This window comes from Copadichromis virginalis, linkage group LG23 (assembly GCF_057382275.1).
Source record: "Copadichromis virginalis isolate Kocher_CV1m ecotype Utaka linkage group LG23, C_Virginalis_male_GT1.1, whole genome shotgun sequence".
Classification (NCBI taxonomy): domain Eukaryota; kingdom Metazoa; phylum Chordata; class Actinopteri; order Cichliformes; family Cichlidae; genus Copadichromis; species Copadichromis virginalis.
This window is the reverse complement of record NC_140639.1, coordinates 18,730,136-18,753,560: the sequence shown is the minus strand read 5'-3', so window position 1 is coordinate 18,753,560 and position 23,425 is coordinate 18,730,136. Positions and strand designations below refer to the sequence as shown.

General features: G+C 38.5%; 1 protein-coding gene across 7 annotated transcripts in view; it reads left to right on the top strand.

The window, feature by feature from the left end:
- abi3bpb (ABI family, member 3 (NESH) binding protein b) overlaps positions 1-23,425 on the top strand; it is a 36,429-nt gene that overhangs the window by 922 nt on the left and 12,082 nt on the right. For 3 of the 7 annotated variants that reach the window (XM_085447807.1, XM_085447809.1, XM_085447812.1), the window contains exons 2-10: positions 8,561-8,740; positions 13,578-13,646; positions 13,729-13,861; positions 15,967-16,148; positions 16,360-16,415; positions 17,055-17,079; positions 17,448-17,528; positions 17,933-18,007; positions 22,481-22,684. In XM_085447807.1, the coding sequence (XP_085303933.1) occupies positions 8,561-8,740; positions 13,578-13,646; positions 13,729-13,861; positions 15,967-16,148; positions 16,360-16,415; positions 17,055-17,079; positions 17,448-17,528; positions 17,933-18,007; positions 22,481-22,684 (1,005 nt within the window). The remainder of the gene's footprint in view (positions 1-8,560; positions 8,741-13,577; positions 13,647-13,728; positions 13,862-15,966; positions 16,149-16,359; positions 16,416-17,054; positions 17,080-17,447; positions 17,529-17,932; positions 18,008-22,480; positions 22,685-23,425) is intronic. The other 4 variants (XM_085447810.1, XM_085447811.1, XM_085447813.1 and 1 more) reach the window with 2 other exon arrangements.

The window sequence follows — 23,425 nt, the reverse complement described above, 5'->3', positions numbered from 1 at the left end:
AATGGTTAAATTATAAAGTAGGAGTAGGGATGAAAAATCTGTCCACAGAAGACGCATAAACATAAGAGAAAAAGAGAAAGCATTAAAGTTATGAGGACAACGCTAGAAGTGCTAAAGTCAGCATGATGATTGGGTGCAGGCAGGCAAATATCTCAAACGTGTCCAAATTAGTTCAATGTGATGAGTTTATTGAATCTTTTGACACATGAGGAAACCCTGAGGAAACTGAATGTTTAAGAGCTGAACAGTGTTTTCATGCTGCTACTTGTCCCAAGTTTTAGCAGAATTAGCAGATTTCCCTGGTTGGAGCGCCTGCTTATCCTTCAGTGTTCCTGCACATAAAAAAAGACTCATTTGTGAATAGATTTGAGTTTTTGTCTTGCTTAATCTGCCATGTGTGCCGTTAATGACCTGTGCAGCTCTTCGCCTGCAGGTGCTTGCCTGATTCTGTCATCAGTGCGTTCTCTCCTTTCTGCTGACTCGGCTTCTTTGGCTGCAATAATGGTCTGCAGCTGCGGAGAAGTGACAGAATACTCTTTCAGAACACTTTATAATACATGCATTTTGGCCTTTTCCTGATTGCCTTTTGGCTGAGTGTTGAGGTGGATTTTGGTTCGGTGTCTTTGTCAGCTCCTGCAGCCAGGCTTTGCTGCAGGTTGTGCCTGCCCCGGCCCGATGGGAGGAGGGGCTAATTCATGAAATAACCTGTCATTTTTTTCTGCCTCATTGAGCTTTTTATGTTATGTAAGATGATAAAATCCCCCTCATTCAGAGAGACACGGTGGGCTGACGAGACAGCTCAGAGAAGATTACCTCACCGGGTGAGAGACAGCCAAGAGCAACATAGAGGGACAGAGAGAGTGAGTGATGTGTTTGGAGGAGCTCCGTGGTTTTTTTTTTTTCCAGTTTGTTTTATCTTTTTTTGCATATATTTTCCGCAGTTCTTTCTTTATAGGGAAGTTTATTGGTGGCAAAAGTACAGAGTGAGCAAAAATGTAATTAATGTGGTGAAGAATAAGAAGCACACAGGGACACGTGTGTAAATGTGGAACAAGTTTCGTGCTAAGTCCTGCTTTGATTTTGTTTGTTTCAGCTGGCTTTGTTTCAGATTCGGGGGATCCTTGACAACAGTTTCATCAGGCCACGCCCACATACAGCTGTTAGATTCAGTTTTTATACCGAAGCTCTTAAAGGGAAAAGTTAACTAGCCAAACAGGTTATTACGGGGCTCTCAGTGTTTGTAAAACAAAGACCAGTTGCAGGGGTTTTGTCATTGTTAAACTTCCATACAACTCCTGTTTTAGTTTTCTGGGCAGCTGCTTCAAAAAACAGCTGTTTCCCATTATTTTCGTTGAATACATCTAGGTACAAATAGAATTCGAGGGTTATAATTTTGCACGTGTAACTGTTTCTTCACATTTTTCCCTGTGCAAACTCAGAGTGGATGTAAAGCTTGTCCTATCAAAGAAATGCCATGAAATATTGCAAAAAGATTTCTCTTTTGACTTATTGTGTAAAACGATAAGGTGTCACTAACAATAATTTTTTTCTCTATTCATTTTTATTAAATACCTCTCTAATTTGTTTGGTTTCTCTTTGAACTGTTTCTCCCCTTAAAAGCAGCCAAACTGAGTTTTTTTTTTTTTAACATAATGTTGCAGTTGACCTGAAGGGGCCCCCCTTTTTCGCCTTTTTTTTGGGTCATTTATATATAAAAAAAAAAAAACAGCCCAAGGTTAGTCCCCACTTAAATGCTAAAACATGCAATATCTTTTGAGGCACCAGCAGTTAGTCAGTCCCCACAGACTCCCCATTAAAATGTCCAGCTTTACTCGAGAAGCCAACATGTTTGGAGTCGGATACACAAACAGATTTAATTATTACAAATGTAACTTCAGTTGCAGGTGACCTGCAGGGGGCACTAAGTAACATTTTTGTACTTTCATTGATTAGTTGATGAATTTTAATTGTATGAGTGGGTGGGTTTTTGATGCTGTTTCGTAGCTTACCTTTAGGGTGCCGTGACACATCTCATGATAACTAACATTTTATGTTCAGTAAATTAAATCCAGTTACACAAAAACCATCTGGAGGTGTGGCCAAAAGGGGGTGCAGGATCAATGTGCAGTCTTTTTCTCATGGAGTTTTTCAAATAAATAACTTTGAAGATTATTTCAGGATCAGTTTCAGGCTTAAAGTTGAGTTTCAGCATGTTTTAGTTCTTTGTGTATTTTCTTTTGGGGGGATTTCCCACCTGAAAGATGATAACAACCCTCACTGAAGCCAGCAGCAGGAGCAGACGCTTGGAGGTCTAGAGATACCGGGGCCTGTGCTGTATCACAGACGACTGTTTGAGTTCCACCACACTGTTTTACCGTTGCTGCTAATGAGCTGGCTTGCTCTGTTGTCTGGTGGCATTTCTTCCCTTAAAAGGAGCTGCTGCACACTGAGTGTGTGCAGAAACAGACTCCAGACTGCACGCAGGTGATTTCTTTTGCTAACTGGAAAATGTTATGTGTGTCTCTCTGGTCGTCCGACTACGACCAGTACCTTCTAATACTGCATCTTGTGTGGTGGTTTATTGTTCATGTTTTGTTGCAGTACTCGGTGACTCATGTATCACTTTTTGGTACAACATTATCTTTCAGTTCATTTTGATGTTTTGCTGTACTTCTAATGTAATTCTTAGTGGTAGTTATTTTGGAACCTTTCTGGGTTATGAGCAGTTTATAGCTGCTCTTTGTGCATAGTAATACTTTGTGTTCTTTGTGGATCAGATGCCGTTTTATAGTACTTTGGATTGTTTTTTCCCACAGTACTTTGATGTAACAGTTTGGTTTCTTGTAGTATTTTAGCCTTTGTTAGGACTTTGTGCTCCTTTTTGGTACTTTATTTTGAGCAGTTTTGTGGTACTTTCCGATTCGTAGCAGTGTAAGTTTAGAGTAGCTTTATATTTACTTTGATGCACTTGGTTCATTACTGTTTGTTTGTGCTACCTGGTGACATAGTTAATGTATAGTTCTTTATACTACATGGCAGTACTTGTTCTTTGGTTTTCATATTTTGCACACTTGGGTGATTTTCCTGTACTTTTACCTCCTTGTGATACCCTTTTCTTGTAGTAAGATGAAGTAAAAGACCTGTTTTAGTACTCTTGTTGGTAATTGTTGAGTTCTTATGGTTGTTTTTTGTGCTTCTGGGCATTTGGCTCTGTGCTGTAAGAATTTATAGAAAATGTTATGCTTTTTTGACTGTCTTTTGTAATGTTGCAGGTATTTAATGTAGCACATGTGATGATGTTAGTTGATGAGAACACTGATAGCTTTTTGAGCTATTACTGTTTGTGGGTTTATTTTAAGATTTTTTATAGTACTTTTGGTTACTTGCTGGAGTACTTTTTCTTCCATTTGACGCTGGTTTCGTGGGTACTTGTGGTATTTTGTTGTACTTAATGTCTCTTCATTAGGGTCCATTTGTTCCTAAGGAAAAATGAGAGTCATTACAGAGATATAAGAGTTTGACACACCGAGAAAACTGCTGCAGCTGGGATATGTTGTCCATGCTTTTGGGAGGGGGAACCCTCGTCTATATTAAGCACTGTTTTTTGTTTGTTTTTTTTCCGTGGGGGTGGGGGGCTGATGTCTGTCATGATGTTGAGGTTTATCCCTCCGCCTTCGACAGGCCAAACAGCGGTGCCAAGAATGAGCTACATGATTCCACATGTCCAGCATGTTGGCCTCTCTGCAGGCTTTTCTCATACTGATCTGCATGAACAAACAGCCCAAAGAAAACCTAGACAAGATGATGGACTGGATGTACTTGAACACAATGACATGCTTGGAAAAATCCAAACCTTACAAAAAAGAAAAAGAAAAAAGAAAACACTTGTCTAGTGATTGGGCACATGCCGTTCCTCGCAGGAGGCTTTAATGCCTAATTAGACCTGATTGTTCCACTGAGCTTCTGCACAGAGAGTTAATCAGCTAAAACAACAGTTCAGAAACAGAAAAATGCTCCTCTGCTGGAATTTATCACTTCAAACTGCTCAATTGGGCTCCACATTAACCTGTAGTCACTTCTATGAAAGGATGTGTCTTCCAGCAGCAGCTGATTTAACCTTCCTCTATTTAAGGCTGAATAACCGCTCACATAAACATCACAGAGCCTCAGTTGATGGCTTCAGCTGATAGAGATACTTGGATCATAAAAGGTAGGAGCACAATTTACAGATCACAGTGTTTTTTATGAAAGGTTTGAGGCAATAAATCTTCGTTAAAGACCTACAAAGTCAAAAATTGTCAACATTCCAGCATTCAATATCATCTACATGGGCTTTGCAACACCATTACAATTCAGTTTCAGTTCAGTTTTATCTACAGTATATGGCACTAAACAACAGTTGCCGCAGGGTGCTTTATATCAAGAAGGTAAGGTGAAGACTGTACATAACACAAAGAAAAGACTGAAACTCCAACAATCCGATCACCTGCCTATGGGAAAGTGCTTTGGCCACAGTGGGAAGGAAAAACTCCCTTTTAACAGAAATAAACCTGCAGCAGAACCACACAAAGCAAGGGGCAGCACCTAAATTGGTGCACATTAAGTTGCTGCAGCAATCTAAAAAAAAACTGGACATTTTTAAATACAGTGTTTTTACAAACAAATTTGTTTGTAATATTACAAATTTGCAGCGTTACATGAGCATTGTATTTGGATCATAAATGTACCGGTATATAAAAAATCCTTACAATTTTCTGAGATACTGCATTGTGGTGACAGCTAGACAAGATCTACCTGATAAGATAGATTATCAGAAGCTAGAGAATAATAACAACTGTGTAGTGAAGTTCTGTGTTCAGAGTAGAAACATTTTAAAGACAGAGGAATTTTTGGGATTACATGTAGGAAACCTTACAAAAATCCAGCTAACAGGTTCGTTATGCTGGGACTGGTTTGCAGTTCGTCAGAAGCCAGTCTGAATGTTACCATAGCTCGGAAAGCCACATGAAGGCACGGAGAGGAACATGAAGCGTCACATGTGTGATTGCCTCGTCATTGAGTTTTCATGGTGTGGATTCAAGAGAAAACCAAATGCAGATGAGCTCTTAACAGCTTCATCATGTTCAAGCAAGTCGGTCCTCTTTAAATGGTGGGAAAGTGTTGGAAAAACAAGCAACCCTGGCTGATGTGGAAAACTTAAAGAGGCTGCAAGTCCTGCTGATTCAGCCATTTTAGGTTTAGGACTTTCCAGGTCAAAGTTTGAGTTCTTCTGGTGTATTCACATGAAATAACCTTGTTTTGGGTACAGTTGGACATTCTCAGCCTGTATCACTTCGCGGGTAGTTGAAGTGTCTGCTGAACTCTCAGTTTACAGTGTTTCATTGATGTACTGTTACTGTGACGCTAAAGGAAAACTGAAAACAGACTGATTCCCAGGCAGCTTCTGAACGTCTTTTCTCCAGTTTCTGAGTGGATTATCAGAGATAATGATGCACAGGAAATGGAAGTCAAATCTGTTTCATGTCTGTGAGTTCTGACTCTGAGGAGGCTAAGTTTGATGCTGGCTTTGTTTAAAGCAGCTTATTCACAGAGTAATTTGGACCTCCTCGTGCTTTCCTGTGTTTGGACACTGTCAGAGCTCTGGGGCCTGGAAAATAAAAAGTTTATAGAGAAAACCCTGCAGGACTGAAACATTTTGTCCTTGTTAAAATTTTAAGTGTGGACCATGATGATGCACTTGAACCCTGCAGACAGAGGTCAGGAGGATCTGCCACTGGACACCAAACATGCTCATTAACTGCTTGAGCAGAGGCTCTGAGGGAAATCGTAAAAGCCCATGAAAAACAGAGATATACAGACAGTGGATTGTAGATGAGATATCCATCTCAGCTTGAAATGTAATCAAAGCATGACTTCCCCTACAGAACAGACTGTATCTTCAGACTGGAATGTTCAGTCCAGTCAGAAACTTCCATGTTACTGGACTATAAACTGGACAGAGCTTAGAATAGAGCCAGTATTCATCCAGTTGAGGTGGTTCGGCCATCTAATCCAAATGCCTTCTGGACACCAGCCCAGGTTTTCTGGGCATGGAATGCCAAGCTCTGAGGAGACCATAACGTACACCAATATCATGTATATCCCATGGATCTCTCTCAGGATCCCACAGGAGGAATTGGAAAACCTGAGGAAAGGATTGTCTTGAATACAACTTTGGGTAAGAAGAAGAAAATTGACAGACATAATTCTTGTCTCTTTGAAATAAATTTCTGGCAGCTTCATTTTGTAATAAAAGTGTTGGAAAACTCTAAAAACTCTTTCCATCATCAGGAATTTAATATAGCATTTATTCCAAAAATGACGTCCCCAAACATATAAAACAGAATCTCAATAACCTGTCAAGGGAAATGTGGTTTCTCTCCAACAAACAACAAACAAAGCAAACAAAAACAAGAAACATTTTAAAATTGTCTCGTTTGAAGACATCGTGCAACACTGGCCGTCTGTGTTGCAGGATTCTATATAGGATCTCTTTTGTCATTGGTCCTCCAAGAGAAAATAGCATTATTTTAGAGACCTAAAAAATCCACACTGTGCTGATTGATTATTGTGCTGTTCATGTAATTGACATGTTAATTCTGAGAACTGGTTTGTGTCCTTTATGGACGTTTTATGAACTTGGTCTAGATTCTTGCTTAGGTCCAGGCACTAACCTAAACCTGCATGGTTTAGGTTTTTGTTTGATGGAGCTTTAAATCAATAAAACTTTCACCATGGTTTGTTTTTACTGCCTTTGATTTCTAAAAACATAACCTTTACTCGTTTTTTTTCAGTTGCAGTGAGATTATCTTGGTTTGTTTTAGGAAAAGGTCCTGCTTTGTGTTAAAATAAGTCCCTTGAGAATGCAAAACCACATGTTAGGAAAAAAACTTTTGTCATCTGCAACAAGTTTCTCCTTTGTTTTCATCCTGTGACAGTGGCTACACCAGCAAAGAACATGTGGCCACAGTCTCATGGTTTCTATTTCAGACACCATGGAAAAAGACGCTAAAGGGGTACCCGCTGGATCACAGTGTGACACTGAGTGGGCTAGACTAAGCTTCAGTGATTAGCTTTGAGTGCAAATACCCTCTTTAATCATGTTACAATAACTTTAAATAACTCCTGCAGTAAGTAATAGGCCACACTTTTAACTGTTGATTTTTCCCCATTTCTTTCTAAGCTAATTTCTATAAAAGTAAAGTCTTATAGGCAGTAGAAATGTTCTCTCCAGACCAGTTTTAGAGTTTTGGGCATCTTAATTAGAAAATCCTTATTTGACTGACTTGAAGATTCGATAACATGCCATGTTTCAATCACTTTTTGAATTAAAAATTTAAGTATCTTGTCTTTGTGTTCATAAAGACTATTTAATTAATTTGTACTTAGAGTGAAATGTGGTTGAACTCTGAATTCTTACTTGATATCCAAGATGATTGACTGTAAAAGCTCAGAGCGACACTGGAGCTGGTGTAGAGTTTGAGTCCTTGTCTGTCCACACTTTGGTCTTTGATTTTTCTGTAAAGCTAAAACAAATGGTTCCTCTCTAACTGTTTGTGCTAATTTCGCAAAGTGTTCAACTGTAATTATCATCAGATTGATCTGATACTACCTGTTTGGGTTTGACAGAGCTCAGTGGCACACTGGCAGGAGAAAGAAAAAAAAAGAAAAACTGAAATGGCAACATGACTATTGGAAAATGAAATGTTATTCCAATTAACATAGTTTTTTATTATGTATATAAAATGTTTTTGATACATTTCAATTTCTTGAAACTTAATTTATAGTGCATTTTTTAGATGCAAATTATGGGTGACTGCAGCAACCTGTTAGTGACCAAAGCAATCAAAAAGAGATTTTTGGTGGAGCAAAATAGTAAATGGCCTGCATTTGTATAGCACTTTTCTTAGTCTCTAAGGACCCCAAAGCACTTTACACTACATTCAGTCATTCACCCATATTCACACACTGGTGATGGGAAGCTACATTGTAGCCACAGCTGTCCTGGGGCACACTGACAGAGGCGAGGCTGCCGGACACTGGCGCCACCGGGCCCTCTGACCACCACCAGTAGGCAAACATGGGGTTAGTATCTTGCCCAAGGATATTTGGCACGCAGCTGGGAGGTAGCCTGGGATTGAACCACCAACCTTCTGATTAGTGGTTGACCTGCTCTGCCACCTGAGCTACAGCCACCCTTTTTATGACTGATTTCAACTTGAGACAGCCAGCAACCACTCATTATCAGTCGTTTTTACCTATCAACCAGATGTTGCCAGTGGGTCTTCAACCCATATTTATGCCTTAGTAAATCAGAGCTTGGTCTTGAAACATTTAAATCTGGTCTTGGTACCAATTTTTTGAGTCAAAAACCAAAATGTCTTTGAAATGTATCACACAGTTCTGACTTTGTAAATTTTTATTACATGAACTTTGATTATGTTATGATTTTTTCTCACCTTGAGTATTTGTTGTTGAATTCCTGATATTCCCTAATAGTCTTGCTTCTTCTCTTCCTTAGTGCGTCGACAGAACATGAAGGTTCGAATCAACGCCACTGGTGACACCATTGTGATGAAGTTTGTGCGTCCAAGTCCAGATGTGAAGTTAGAGGGTTATATTCTGGGTTACGGCAGCAGCATGTTCTCCAAACAGTTCATCCAGCTGCCTGAAAACGGACAGCCCTACGAGACTGAGATGGGTAAGACCCACAAATATTTCTTCATCTACAGTATGTGCATATTTATAATGTTTTTCTTTTCCAATCTACTTTTCCATTTGTTTTAATCAGTATCAAGTTGTTGATGAAGATGGTCTTTGCAGATAAAAGGCAGCAGATCTTTATGAATTTCCTTAAAAGTTTATTAGAAAAAAATAGTACACTTGGGCAAAATGAAACCTTCCACTCCCTTTTCCGAATATTTTCCCTTTATACAATTCTCAGAAGCTGAATGTATTAGTGTCTGTCTTTAAAACATTAAACAGGTTCATGAGGAGATGATTAAATCTGTGCCAAACCACGACTTTGTGTTGTTTTGATTCTGGAACTTTTGTTTCTGCATCGGTGTGACCACCAAACCTCCATGTCTAAAGCTTTACACTCGTGGGAAAGTGAGAGTTTCTGTAGGAATACTTTCGGGAAAAGAAGAATGTAAGAAGCTTTGAGAAGCAGCAGAGTCTCACAGTGACAGCAGCAGGTGGCTCTGATCCGTTTTCTGAAGCGCAGCCAAGAATTTTTATCCCATCACACCAAGAAAGCTCTAAAAGTTGCGATGGTATGATGCATATAATCGGCCACAGTGAGAGGGTTAACAGAAAACCGGCTGAAAGTCATCCTTCAACACCAGTTTTCATGCAGGATGAGTTTGTTTGCACTCCTGCAGACTTGGGACTAAATGACTGCAGCAGCTTTTGGAATTTAGACCAGAATTATGAGGACTTTTCTCCTCAAGCAGGAAAGCCCATTTATCATCTAATGACAAATATTGGCTCTGCATTATGCTCACAAAAAAGCACCAGATTTGGCTGAAGTTTGTTTATGGTCTTGGATACATTTGCTTTAGTGAGAGATGTGGAAGTGAAAAAAACATAAATCCTGGGTCAAAACTGCTTATCGTGTTGGCATTATGAAACATTAAAATATGACTAAATTTGGCTGAGGTTTTGTGGTGATCCTTTGTGTGAAAACCCAAAATTTGCTCAGTATTGCCATGTATGTTGGCAGAATTAGAAGTCAAGAGGCTACAACATTTCGGTTGATGGACAGGTGCCAAAACGCTCAACTTTTCTTGCCTTTTGGATGTTTTTATCCAGGTTCTCTTAGCCTTGAGAGCTTAATTTCTTGGTGATGAGAGTGTAGCAAATTTAGCTTTGTACTTTCTTTGAAATCAACTAAATTGGGCTGTTCATGAATGACATTACTGATTTTAGATGCAGTTGCAGTTCTTATCAGCTTTGAGCTTTTTTTCATCCTGCTGGAAGTAGTTTCATACTATGTTTAAAATTACACAGACGTTGGCTGAGGTTTAGTGGTGCTATTTTAAATACTTTATTCACTGCGTCCCTACTTTTCTGATTAATGTACAGTAATAGTGACTTTGCTCCAGTCTCTCTGTGTGGGTCACTAAGATACTAATTCAATGATGAAGAGGCGGCTGAAGGTTGGTAGACAGGCCCTCATTTACTCGTGTGATGATAAATTTTTGTCTTTTTTTTTTCTTCAAATCTTATGGTAGAAATAGCCAAATTGTGCCAGAGTGTCTGGCACTGGTTTTCTGGATAGATTTCTGGTAAAAAATAAATGTGGTAGTTTTTCCTCAGATGATTGATGGAACTTCCTTAAAAGTTGGCATCAGTTTTGGTGGAGACTTCAACAAAAAGAGCCCAAACTTTTAAAGACAATTTTCTCATCAACTGCTTGATTGGCTTTGATGAAAACATCCGAACTCTGGCATAATATTTTGCTCGTGTTATAAATTGGTACAACATTAGTAGTTTGCTGAGAAACATCAGCTTTACTCCAGTCTCTCTGTGTATCGCATTAAAGATACTTAAGTCAGATATGGAAGTGAAGTTCCAACTTTTGATTAAGTTATGGTCTGTTTTTTTAGTCTTTTGGATGCTGTATGTTTTCTGACTCTCTTTGAGCAACTGTGACCACATAATTTCCTCTGAGACTAATAAGCTAATCTGATTCTGATGATTCTGATTAAAAATTGCCAGAATTTGCATGGTCTAGCTTTGATTTTCTTGGTATATTTCTGATGACATAAAATATATTTTGCCATTGATGATTAATTAATATGACTTAAAATTTGGCTTAGGTTCGGTGAACAAAAAAGCTTTTCTCATCAATTGTGAGCTTCATTTCTTTACTTAGTAGCTTCCCATATGGAAAAGAAATAGAAAGAAATTATAAAAGACTTGCATCAGATGTGGCCTACTTCATATAGTGAATCATATAAGGCTTATATGATTTACTCATGAATGTGGCCACTTTCATATATTGTTTTAGTAAGTATCCAAAACATACAAGTTTCATTTATATAATTTTTCTAAGGATCTTATATCTGTTTTCACTCTTGTATGCTTTTCATATAAGTTTCACACAAGACAGATACAAACTTTATAAGATTTATTTATATCTTTTCCATATGGGTTTGTACCTTGTTCAAACTGTGCAATATCTGGCTGAGGTTTGGTGGACAGCTCACCACACATCCAAACATCTTCAGATTATTTGATTTGAATAATTCAGATCTAAGTGTTTCTTCCTTTCTTGGCATTATGAGACATGCTGAGTTCATGTGCTGCTGGGAAAATCAGGTATCCCATTCTTCCATGTCATGTTTACTTTCCTCACTGTGGGAAAATTAAATCCAGCAGACAGATGATAAACACATATAAACAGTTAGATACAGGAGGATCTTGGAGCTCCTCTGGGAGAATTTTAATTTAATCTCCTTCTTCATTTTCACCACTCATCTCTCATCACTGCCACTTCTGCCTCAAGGTCATGTCATGTCAGTTTGACGATCTGGGCGGGACTGTGGTATCAGAACTGCTCTTAAACATTTCCTGCGGTGTTTACCTTCCTGTTTAAAAACCCTCAATGGAGGATAATCCATCAGCAGTTCCAGGAGGACTGCAACCGCAGTGTTGACTCTTTAAATCCGATGCTGCCGGTGGTTTCGGGGTTTTGGTTTTTTTAGCCACATGAGACACAAACATGGCTTCATGACGACTCAGGGATACTTCACCATTTCCTCTGCAGGCAAACTGTTGCTGTTTCAATTTAAACTTTACTGCACGAGAGTGGAGAAACAGTAGCACTCTATGGTGTTAAAAACATCTGAATTTTGGCTCAAGTTTGGAGGATGGTTTGGTAAATACAGACAAATCCTTAATCTGTTTAGGGCATGTGATAGATGGGGCCATTTGGGGGGTGGGACATGTTTACACCTGTAGAGATGAATACAGTCTCCTCTCAAACCAACAAAGACACTGGTTTGTTTTTGGAAAAAAAGTTAAACATCACTCAGTCCAGAGAACTGTCAGAAAACGCTGTAATTTTAAATGAAGTCATTTGAATGAGGAGATTGTGATAAAGAAGCATTTCATCAGCTGACAGCGGCTTTGTTAGATGCTACAGAACATCAGGAAGAAATTACCATATTGATCGCACAGATGGCTGAAATATTAATCAAATATGAGGAGCTGAGTTATTGATCACAAAAATCAGGCGATATTTGCAGAGTAAATGTGCTCAGTTTGACAGTGAGGCGTTCCTCCCCCATAACTGGTCATAAATAAAAAAGCTGAATGGTGTCCAGGCTAAAGGCAGGAAGAAAAGCAGCTGCTTTAACAGTCATTCATCATTTAAAAAGGTCTCCAGAGAGGTTTAATAAGTGAGGGTGGAACTTTTACTTTCACACTGATGACTGAGTGAAACTCAGAGAGCTCAGTCATCAGGAGGAGTTCAAAGGTCACTAAGAAAGGAACAATGATTTTCAGTGTAGGCTTACAAATGATTTTGACCTGTAATTTTTATTCTTTAAAACCACTTCATAGCTGTTTTACAAAACTTTGTTGTTATTTTATAAGACTTTCTGGTGCGTTCACCTAGTTGTTTTGCAGTTTTGTAGCTATTTTTACATCATAACTGTTTTATCATAACTTTTGTAATACTTTACTTTTTTTTTTTTTACACCTCTTTAAAACTCTTTGTAGCTTTTGTGATTTTATATTTTGTAGTGTTTTATGATACATATAGTGCCGTAGTTATGTGTGCTGAATATAATATCAGTGAGTTCTCAGTGATTCCCAGACATTTACAAAAGTTTCTTTATTTTTACGGGGATCTAGGCCAATGTTCCTGTATGTAAGCCACACTTTGCACTGTTAAATTGACTAAAGAAAGTCAGACTAAGAGATGAGTTTGTGCTGGAAAAGGAAACCGTGCATGTGGGTGAGAACAGAAAAAATGACAGATAAACACAAAAAGGTTGAGGCTGAACTCTGGAGTTAAAGACGCAAAGAACAAAAGCAGAAAACATTTGACTTGGATGGAAATCAGATTATTATGAAAGAAGATGTGAGTGTTTTCACATGTGGATGTTTAAACTGCCATCCTTGTATTTCAGCAAAGAAACTCTCTCCTTATCTATAATCATTCACATCTGTGTGTCTACTTTCTGTCCATGTGTGGGAGGAAGGTGGGGGAGGGAGGGGGCAACAATACCCGCCATGACATAATCACCATAAGAGAGTGCAGAATTCCTCACATGTTTCAGCCTCTATGAACTCCCACATGAGAGTTCATGTTTCTGTAGGGAAGGTTGCAACATACTTGCCATGGTAGTTGCAGCAGTACAGGTTGTAACTGTACCACTATTTGAAAAAAAAAAAATGGTACTGTCTGCAACTGTGTGTTGTGGTTTTATCCAACTTTGTTGTTGTTGGCTTTTATTCTTCTTTGTCTGCATCATTCTGTTGGGTGTACATCACAAAGCCTGACCTCATTTGACATGTTTTTTCAGATGCAGAACCAAAGTACCTGGTGGCCGTCCAACCAATCCCAGCTAACGATGTGAAGAAACACTGCACAGGTATGCTGGCAGCTACATGTGGGCTTCAAACTGATAAACAGGCCAACACATAGTCTCACTCTGTACTCACTTGTCCCAACAGGTAAAGTGAACCTGGAGAAGCCGCTTCACCTGGTGATTGGTTCTATTAGCCCAACCGCTGTGCTACTGTCCTGGGGAAACTATCTGAAGACACCCTATGAAGGGAACATCATGAACGAATGTCTGGAAGACGGGTGATTAACTTCACTTGTTGTCCCAATGCTGATTGCATGTTTTGTCTAAGCTGTACACGGAGCTCTGTCTCTAAAGCTTTGAGCTTTCAGGGATATTTTAAGGAACAGTTCATAGTCTGATAAAATATTGCAAATAAATTTTTGGGGTTTACCTTTATGATGAGTAACTTCACATATGTCACAGATTCATCATAAAACCAGTTTTGGTTTAGTGAACATGAAAGCTTTTTACCTCCTCTCATGTATTTTATGTTTTATGGACAACCAGAAAGCCCTGTTCCAAAGCTCGACGTTACTCAGAGACAAATCACCTTCAACCAATCAAGATGATGAATTACAACCCTGAAATCTCCACTGCTGTTGAGCTTGAACTGTCCCAGTGTGTTGAGTGATATTACACCGACTGAGACTCACCAATGCTCTTTTCCATCACCCCTTGATCTCTGCTGCCTCTAATAATACATATTTTTCCTTCCCTGTCAAACAAGTTGGAGGAGCCATTGGAAAGCCTGACCTAGGCGTCCTCTGCCACTCTGGGCGTCTTATTAAAACCTAATGTCAGCTCCATCTGTGGAGGGTTTGGCTGCTGCCTCAGATTTTTGGATCCCTGCTCTGAAAAACAGAACTTGAAGGAGTGAAAGTGGAGATTGGCTTTGTGGTCGCCAGAATTAACAACACCTAATGGACAAAGTTGTTTCCACACTGAGGTCACGGTGGATACAGGCAGCCAGAGAGAAACCGCACGGCATGAAGACGCTGGTACTGGATTGTGTATGTCATCCATATGTCGTACCACTGGGACACTTCGATGCTTTCTGAAACCTTCAGCCTTGTGATCAGGGAAACTTTGACAAGATGCAGCCGAACACATCTTGCACAGTCTACGAAGCAGACCTGCAACCACAGTCATCAGTGATTTAGTTTTGTTTACTTCTGCATAACCCAGTTTTTCTACCTATGAATCTCAGACATTATGGCTCCTTATATAGTTTCAAATCCCTTTAATATCAACTAGACACAAAATTATAGTGTATTTAAAGTGGGTCAAAGTCTATTAAATGTAAAAGCTGCACTTTGAAAGCACATTCTTTTTGTTCTGCAGCTCTAAATGGGCTCTTTAAGCATCTCTCTGATTTTAGTTTTGAAAGTTCAAAGCATTATTTCACTTAACAGCAATGTATAAAAACAGTTGGTCAGATATTAGTACAATTTCAAACTGCTTAAGTAAGATAGTGGCCATAGTTTTGGATTGCATATGAACTTTATATCAGTGTCACACAAGTTCCTGTTAATACCTGCCTCTTTAACAAAGAGCAGCCAAAGCAAAGACTTACAGGGGAGTTTGTTCCATTATTTGGGACACCATCTGGCAGTCTGTCCTCAGTCTGTAACTATAAGCATTTTGTTATTTTAATAGCTAATTTAAAAAAAGGTAAAATAAATAAAAAACTATTTTTGTGATTCCCTAAACTGTGGTAAGTGCTGGTTAGCCAAAGATTTATTTATGTACAGCACACTTTCAATGGATACAAATACACACCAGTTGTAATTTGTAGACAAACATGTACATTTTTTACACAGCTGTATCTGTAGGTAATTTTTATTCCTATCCTTGATAAAAATCTTTACCATAATGGTATTATGGCATTAATTTTTTTCAAATACTTGGCTTGCTATTTGTGTTTATCACAATATAAACCTAAAATATGAGGAGCTTGAGTCACTCCTCCAGAAATGTGTGATACTGTCAGCCTAATTAACCCATTTCTTTGTATTTTTTCGAATTAGTATTAGGCAGCTGGTTGCTAACATGTTTAGATCAGCTGCTTTACCTGTTTCCTCTGGGTAAATTACAAAGATAACCTTTGTGTTTTATAAAAGTTAATGAATGTAAGCATGGCCAAATCGATGTATTGCTGAAACACAACCAAGCTATTGAGAATAAAAAAAAAAAAACCAAAAACCCAAAAAACCCATTACATATAAGCATATGAAGTTAAAATACAATGGACCAAAAATAGAACTCTGAGGAGCTCCAAGGGCAGTTTTCAGACAATCTAACCACCTTGCTGTTGGTAAAGGCATTTTTCCTTTTTCTCCATCAGATTCTACACTATCCGCTACAGAGAGAGAAACAGGAATTGGATCTACCAGACATGCCCAACAAGCGACACAGTCATTGATAACCTGAAACCCAACACGCCTTATGAGTTTGGCATCCGCTCCAACAAGGATGACCGCAGTGGCACATGGAGCAAACCGGTCATCCACAACACCAGCATGGGCAGTAAGGAGTTACTTACGTACTTGTCACCACTGGAATCATAAAGGCTCAAGCTAAAGAAAACATCAAGCCTTGATTTTGATGTTAAGAAAAAGTTTACAATCTCTTCCAAGAAAAGTTTTTATTATCATTTTTTTTGCAAAGCAATGGCTAATCGATCTTTAATAATAATAATGATTAATTTTACTGCTTTTTCTCTGCACTTTTTTCACAGATAAAAATAGACAGAAATCATACAAGCCACGTAACAGTCCTCCAGTCAAGCTGGGGGTAAGTAACCTGCTGTACTGTAACAAAGTAAATGCTACTACATCTGCGATGTAAATGTGATGACCTTTAAAATTTTTAAATCATGGATACATGTAGAATAGACTGCTTCAAACTTTATATTTACTTAAATACCTCAAAATGTACTTGAAAAATATTTAATGAAGTAAATAATAACATGAACAAACTATGCTGCGCTTACTTTATGTGACATTAATAACATTTTTTACTGTTTGCTTTTGTATAATTATGGCTATTTATTATGGTTAAATTCTAAAACATCAAAAAATGTGCCATATTTTTAATTTGTGTATTTGTTTTTGGTCAGTAAGCTTACTTCATATTTAATGTAAAGTATTATGGCAATGAATATGCAAAAAAGGTTTTCTTAAATTAATAAAACTTGAAGAAAGAAAATAGGAAGATATACAAAAACATTGTAAATAAAATTAAAGGTGAAGATAATAAGTCTTCATTAAAGGAAAATTACCTCTGGGTTTCCACAGAATTTAAAGGTTGAGGTCAAATTTTTCAAAGCAGTGCATCACGAGCTTAGGAGTCCTTGTGTTTATGTATATTTGATTTAAACATGTCTAAAGTTGACATTCTTTGTTCTTTCTTTTTTTTTTCTTTTACAAACAGACGCCCCTCTTTGCTCCTCGTTATGGTAAGATTTATGATTTTGTCTTTAATTAATATATAGTCTGTTCAGTCATTATCTCTTCCTGGCATGATTTGTGGAATCTGTTTGACTTCAGTTTAGGTATGTACAGTCAGTAATGTGTTCTCATAGGCCACCACAACAAAACAGGTTCAGGCTGGTTCGAAACACTCACACTTTGCAGTAGGAAAAAAACAACAACTTCCAATTATCCTGAAGTTCAAGCCAAAAGCTTTATGCACCAAATATAATAGCTGCTCATCTTTCTGAAAACATCAGTCTTGTATTGTGCACTTAGACATCTGTCTGCTGAACTGCTCATGCTGAACCATTTCATTGTTTTTCTTTTAACATCTTTGTTGACTTGTTTGCAGCCCTCCACAACGGAACGGGCCCTCGAACACCTACTTTGTTCAAAAACCCAGGGTTCCCTGGAGCTCCACGCACGTCCTTTGGTGATTACCGCTCTTTCTTTCTTTTCTCCCTGTCTGCATACTTTTACTTTTCTTCCTCTCTGGGCAACAGAGAAGTTTCTCACACAGCACAGCACAAAAGCTTCCTTAAAGGGTTCCACTGATGGAAAACAGGCACCAAAATGCAGTTTCAATCCTCACATTGCAGATGTGAGAAAGTGAGAAAGCAAATAATAGTAATACCAACATTCTTTAAATGTTAGAAAAGTAAGAAATTCACAGCACTAAAGGATGTTGAAGATTTGTTTATAAAAAGCCTCATCAGTCTAACCCAATGGCTGCTTTTCCCAAACTAGGTTTCACAAAGAATTGATTGTCTCTCCAACCCTATCCTCTTTAATTTTGACATTTTTCCTCTTATAAACCCACCGTGTTATTTCCAACAGCACCTCCCGAGAGCCAGCAGGAAACTATCCCTGTGCCTGGCTCTTCTGAGCCCAAATTTCCTCACGTGTCCCCGGGTAACGAAACAGACGCTCTTTTATTCTTTAATCATCAGCTTCACTCATTTGCAGTCCATCTTTACCTGCTTCGCCTGAGCCTGTGGTGCACCTGGGAGGGGTGGAGGTGGGGTGTGCAGCTATTGAGATTGGCTGCATGTTAGCATGTCTTAAGCCCAGTTAGAAAGTCAAAACAAGGCGAGGAAATGATGTCCCTGGAGATCAGTAAGTTCCCCTTGGCCTGCCCATTCCAAAAGTAGCTGCAGCTCATTTTTTCAAACCACACTGCTGAAATGTATATGACAGCCATCATGCTTCAGCATTCATCATCAATTTTCTTTTCTCCTTTCAGCTGCTTTCTTTGATCAATGATATTTCTCTTTCTTAGACTTTTCAATTAATACCTGATATTTTTTACCTCTGAGAGGTACAAGGGCTCAACATTACAGCATTATCATTAAATATGTAGATTATATTCAAACCATCAGCTATTTAAAGTAAACCAGTTTCAGTCAGAACTCCTCCATTCCTCTGTCATCCTTCTTGTCTGTCTGTCCAGCTGTCCCCATCCTACTTGTTGCAAGTCACCGCTCTCTTCAGTCAGTCTGCATGTCAGGAGTGCATGTCAGCCAGTTCAGACGCAGACGTGGTTGGAATTTCCCATCCAGGAAAGCCAACACAAGTCGTTCTGCAAAATCCTCCCAAAGTACAATGTCTTCAAACTTTTCTGTATTTCTCTGAGGTACGAGATTATAGGGAACAAAATCAAATTCTTTAGGCATCTGTTTGAAAATAAACAAATCTTGTGGAATCTAGGGCTGGGTATCTGGTATGAAACCAGAGATTTCTAATTGGTTTTAACAGAAATATTAGATCTTGATCTACAACAGGAAAATGCTGGCTAAATACAATGGTGTGAAAAAGTATTTGCTCCTTTCCTGATCTTCTGTTTTTTTTGTATGTTTGTCACACGTCAATGTTTCAGATCATCCCAAAAGAACTCAATATTAGACACAGATAGCACAAGTAAACACAAAAAACAGTTTCTGAATGAAGGTGTTTATTATTAAGGGGGGGGGGGGGGGGGACAACAACAAAAAAAAACCTGCATGTGCAAAAGTGATTTCCTGCTAAACCTAATAGCTGGAACAAGCAGCAGCAAGTGGAGTCAAGCATTTGCGATAACTGGCAATCAGTCTTTTACAGCACTGTGGAGGAATTTTGGCTTACCCCTCTTTGCAGAATTCTTGTAATTCAGCCACATTGGAGGGTTTTTGAGCAATACCTGCCTCTGTAAGGTCATGCCACAGCATCTCAGTCAGATTGAGGTCAGGACTTTGACTAGGCCACTCCAAAATCTCCATTTTGTTTTTATTAAGAGGTGGACTTGCTGGTGTGTTTTGAATGGTTGTCCTGTTGCAGAAACCAAGTATGTTATAGCATTCTCCTTCAGGATATTTTAGTAGAGAGCAGAATTCATGGTTCCTTTTACCATAGCAAGTCTTCCAGTTCCTGAAGCAGCAAAACATCCCTAGACCATCACACTACCACCACCATTTTTAATGATGGTATAAAGTTCCTTTTCTGAAATACTGTGTTACTTTACATCATATTTAATGGCATACACACCTTCCAAAAAGCTCAGCTTTTATTTTGTCACTCCACAGAGTATTTTCCCAAAAGTCTTGGGGATCAGAAAGATGTTTTCTAGCAACACTTAGACAATCCTTCATGCTCTTTAGGCAAGGCAAGGCAAGGCAAGGCAAGTTTATTTGTATAGCACAATTCAACAACAAGGTGATTCAAAGTGCTTTACAGAGACATTAGAAACAAGAACAAATAAAAAGCATGATTTAAAATTGAATAAAACAAGCAAATAAACTAACTAACTAGTTAACAAACAAACAAACAAACAACAGTATATAAAATCAAAACAGATAAAATCAGAACAGTAGATAAAATCAGTAGTTAAATGTAAGTTTTGAAATTTAAGCTTAAAGTGTGGATTTGGTGCTTTATTCAAATGCAGCTGAGAACAGGTGAGTCTTCAACCTGGATTTAAATAAACTGAGTGTTTCAGCTGATCTGAGGCTTTCTGGGAGTTTGTTCCAGATATAAGGAGCATAAAAGCTGAATGCAGCTTCTCCGTGTCTGGTTCTGACTCTGGGAACTGATAAAAGACCGGATCCAGATGACCTGAGGGATCTGGATGGTTCATACTGGGTCAGGAGGTCATTGATGTATTTTGGTCCTAAACCATTCAGAGCTTTATAGGCCAGCATCAGAACTTTAAAGTCTATCCTCTGACGGACAGGCAGCCAGTGTAAGGACCTCAGAGCTGGACTGATGTGGTCCACTTTTTTGGTCTTAGTGAGGACTCGAGCAGCAGAGTTCTGAATGAGCTGTAGTTGTCTGACTGATTTTTTAGGTAGACCTGTAAAGATGCTGTTACAGTAATCAAGCCTACTAAAGATGAATGCATGGACTAGTTTTTCCAGGTCCTGTTGAGACATCAGATCTTTTATCCTTGATATATTCTTGAGGTGATAGTAAGCTGACTTTGTTATTGTCTTAATGTGTTTTTCTAAGTTTAGGTCTGCATCCATCACTACACCCAAATTTCTCGCCTGGTTTGTGGTTTTTAGATGTATAGATTGAAGTTCTCTGGTGACCTGTAATCGTTTTTCTTTGGCGCCAAAGACTATTACCTCAGTTTTGTTTTTGTTTAGCTGGAGAAAATTGTGGCACAACCAGTCATTGATTTCCTCAATGCATTTACCAAGAGCCTGTACAGGGCCTCGGTCTCCTGGTGACATTGTGATATATATTTGTGTGTCATCTGCATAGCTGTGATAGTTTATTTTGTTGTTGTTTATAATCTGTGCCAGTGGGAGCATGTAGATGTTAAACAGAAGGGGTCCCAAGATGGAACCTTGGGGAACTCCACATGTGATACTTGTCTGCTCAGATGTGAAGTTACCTATTGATACAAAGTATTTCCTGTTTTCTACGTATGTTTTGAACCAGTTTAGTACAGTTCCTGAAAGACCTGTCCAGTTCTCCAGTCGTTTGAGTAATATGTTGTGGTCAACTGTATCAAATGCTGCACTGAGATCCAGTAAAACTAGGACTGACATTTTTCCACTGTCTGTATTCAGACATATGTCATTAAACACTTTGGTCAGAGCGGTTTCAGTGCTGTGGTTCTGTCTAAAACCTGACTGGAAGGCATCGTAGCAATTATTCTGTTTTAAGAAGTAACTGAGCTGTTGAGAAACTGCTTTTTCAATGATCTTACTTAAAAACGGGAGATTTGAGATCGGCCTGTAGTTGTTCATTTGTGTCTTGTCAAGATTGTCCTTTTTCAGTATAGGTTTGATTACAGCAGTTTTTAGTGATTCTGGAAACACACCTGATAATAAAGAAAAGTTGACGATCTGTAACAGGTCTGACTCTAAAGTCTTTGAGACCTTTTTGAAAAAACTTGTTGGCAGGACATCTAAACAGCAGGAGGAGGAGTTCAGTTGACCTAAGATGTCCTCCAGGTCTTTGCTGTTAATAGGTTGAAACTGTTTCATGGTGTTTAAACAGTTTTTTGGTGGACACAGTACATATCCTGGATCTGCTGTTGATGTACCAATTTTAGCTCAGCAGTGGTCTTGGAACTCTGTCATGCAGGCCATTTTGCCCAGTCTCTTTCTCATGGTGGAGTCATGAACACTAACCTTAACTGAGGCAAGTGAGGCCTGCAGTTGTTTAGATGTTGTTATGGTGTCTTTTGTGACCTCTTGAATGAGTCGTTGGTGTGCTTTTGGGGTAATTTTGTTTGGCCGGCAACTCCTGCGAAGGTTCACAGCTGTTTAATGTTTTTGCATTTGTGGATAATAGCTCTCACTGTGGTTTGCTGGAGTCCCACAGCTTTAGAAATGGCTTTATAATGTTTTCCAAACTGAGAGATCTCAATTAATTTGTTTCTCATTTGTTCCTGGATTTCCTTGGATTGCATCATAATGTATGACATTGAGGATGTTTTGGTCTATTCCACTCTGTCAGGCGGGTGCTATTTAAGTGACTTCTTAAACCTGTGTTTAAAAACTGCATTCTGTGTTTTGCCTAATATTGACAGTTTTTGATGATCTCATACATTTAAGTGTGACAAACATAAAAAAGAACAGAAATCAGGAAGAGGGCAAACACTTTTTCACACTACTGCATATCACCAACCAATAAGCCAGTGAGGACCCTTCATTATGAACATGTTTTATTTAGTATCAAATGAAGTATCTATACCATGTCCTATCCTGACAGAAAAGCTAAACAACTTTCCAGTTTTGAAAGACATGTATCTGATGACTTGAATTTCTCCAGAGTTGCTGGATGAAATTAGTCAAAATGCATGTCTATTTTATTTTATATCATAGTGTACACATCGTGCAAAAACAAACACTGACCAGTTTCCTATGACCTCAGTACCTCTCTTCTCTTTCATCCCAGAAAAAGGAAACACAATTAGAAACAACAACACCCAACCAGCGGATATTCCCACTCCTGCCCTCCCCAAACTTCTGTCCACCAAAGCCCCCCATGCCAACATCACAGCCGTCCTTCTTACTAAGTTAGCCTCCAGAGGTGACTCCAGTCATGTGCAAACCACTAAGGCACCCACTAGTGCACCTGAGAAGCCTCGTAACCCCACTGGTAATTCCTCCTTACAATCTTTTTTTTGTCTTTCTTTCTTTTTTTTGTCTGTGACATAATCATTACGTTTTAGAAAACATACAGTTTTATCATAGTCAGCTTTGGTTGAAAAATATCTGTCTTGTCTATCCATGTCGCTTAATACTTAAAAATGTTCTAGACTCAGTGTATGGTGTCCATGAATATAAAAGCATCATCTGCAAATAGTTTCACTGCATTTGCCATATTCTGTCCCAAAAATGCCAAATGTTCTTTTCAAAAGTTGGCTTCTTCTAAAAAATCCTCTTTCTGCTTCTGTGAGATGTTGTATCTCTCAATATCTAAGCCTTTTGGGGGTGTAAGTAATGCAATGTTGTTCTTCAAAAATGAGTATGAACATAGTTAACAATGTTCTGTGTTTAATTTTTCTTTTCACCAAATGAATCAGTGTATTTTCTTTTCTTTTTAAACTGTGTGGGCCCACAAAAATAAGAGTTTCATCCAACAGTTGAACTTTACAAAGAAATGTAGCACACTCAGCTGCTGTCAACCAAGTACTTTTTAAAAAATGTATAGATCTTAAAATCTTTTTATCACACATTACCTAAGGTGTTGAAAATAATCATAGCAGTTCTACAAAATTGGTTGGTTTTAAATGTATTTTTTTAGACAGCTGAGACATAACTGACTGAATACTTACTTTTATTTAGATTTAATTTCTGCCTCCGTAAACTGCTCATTTGAGGTCAAAGGGCCCTGGCG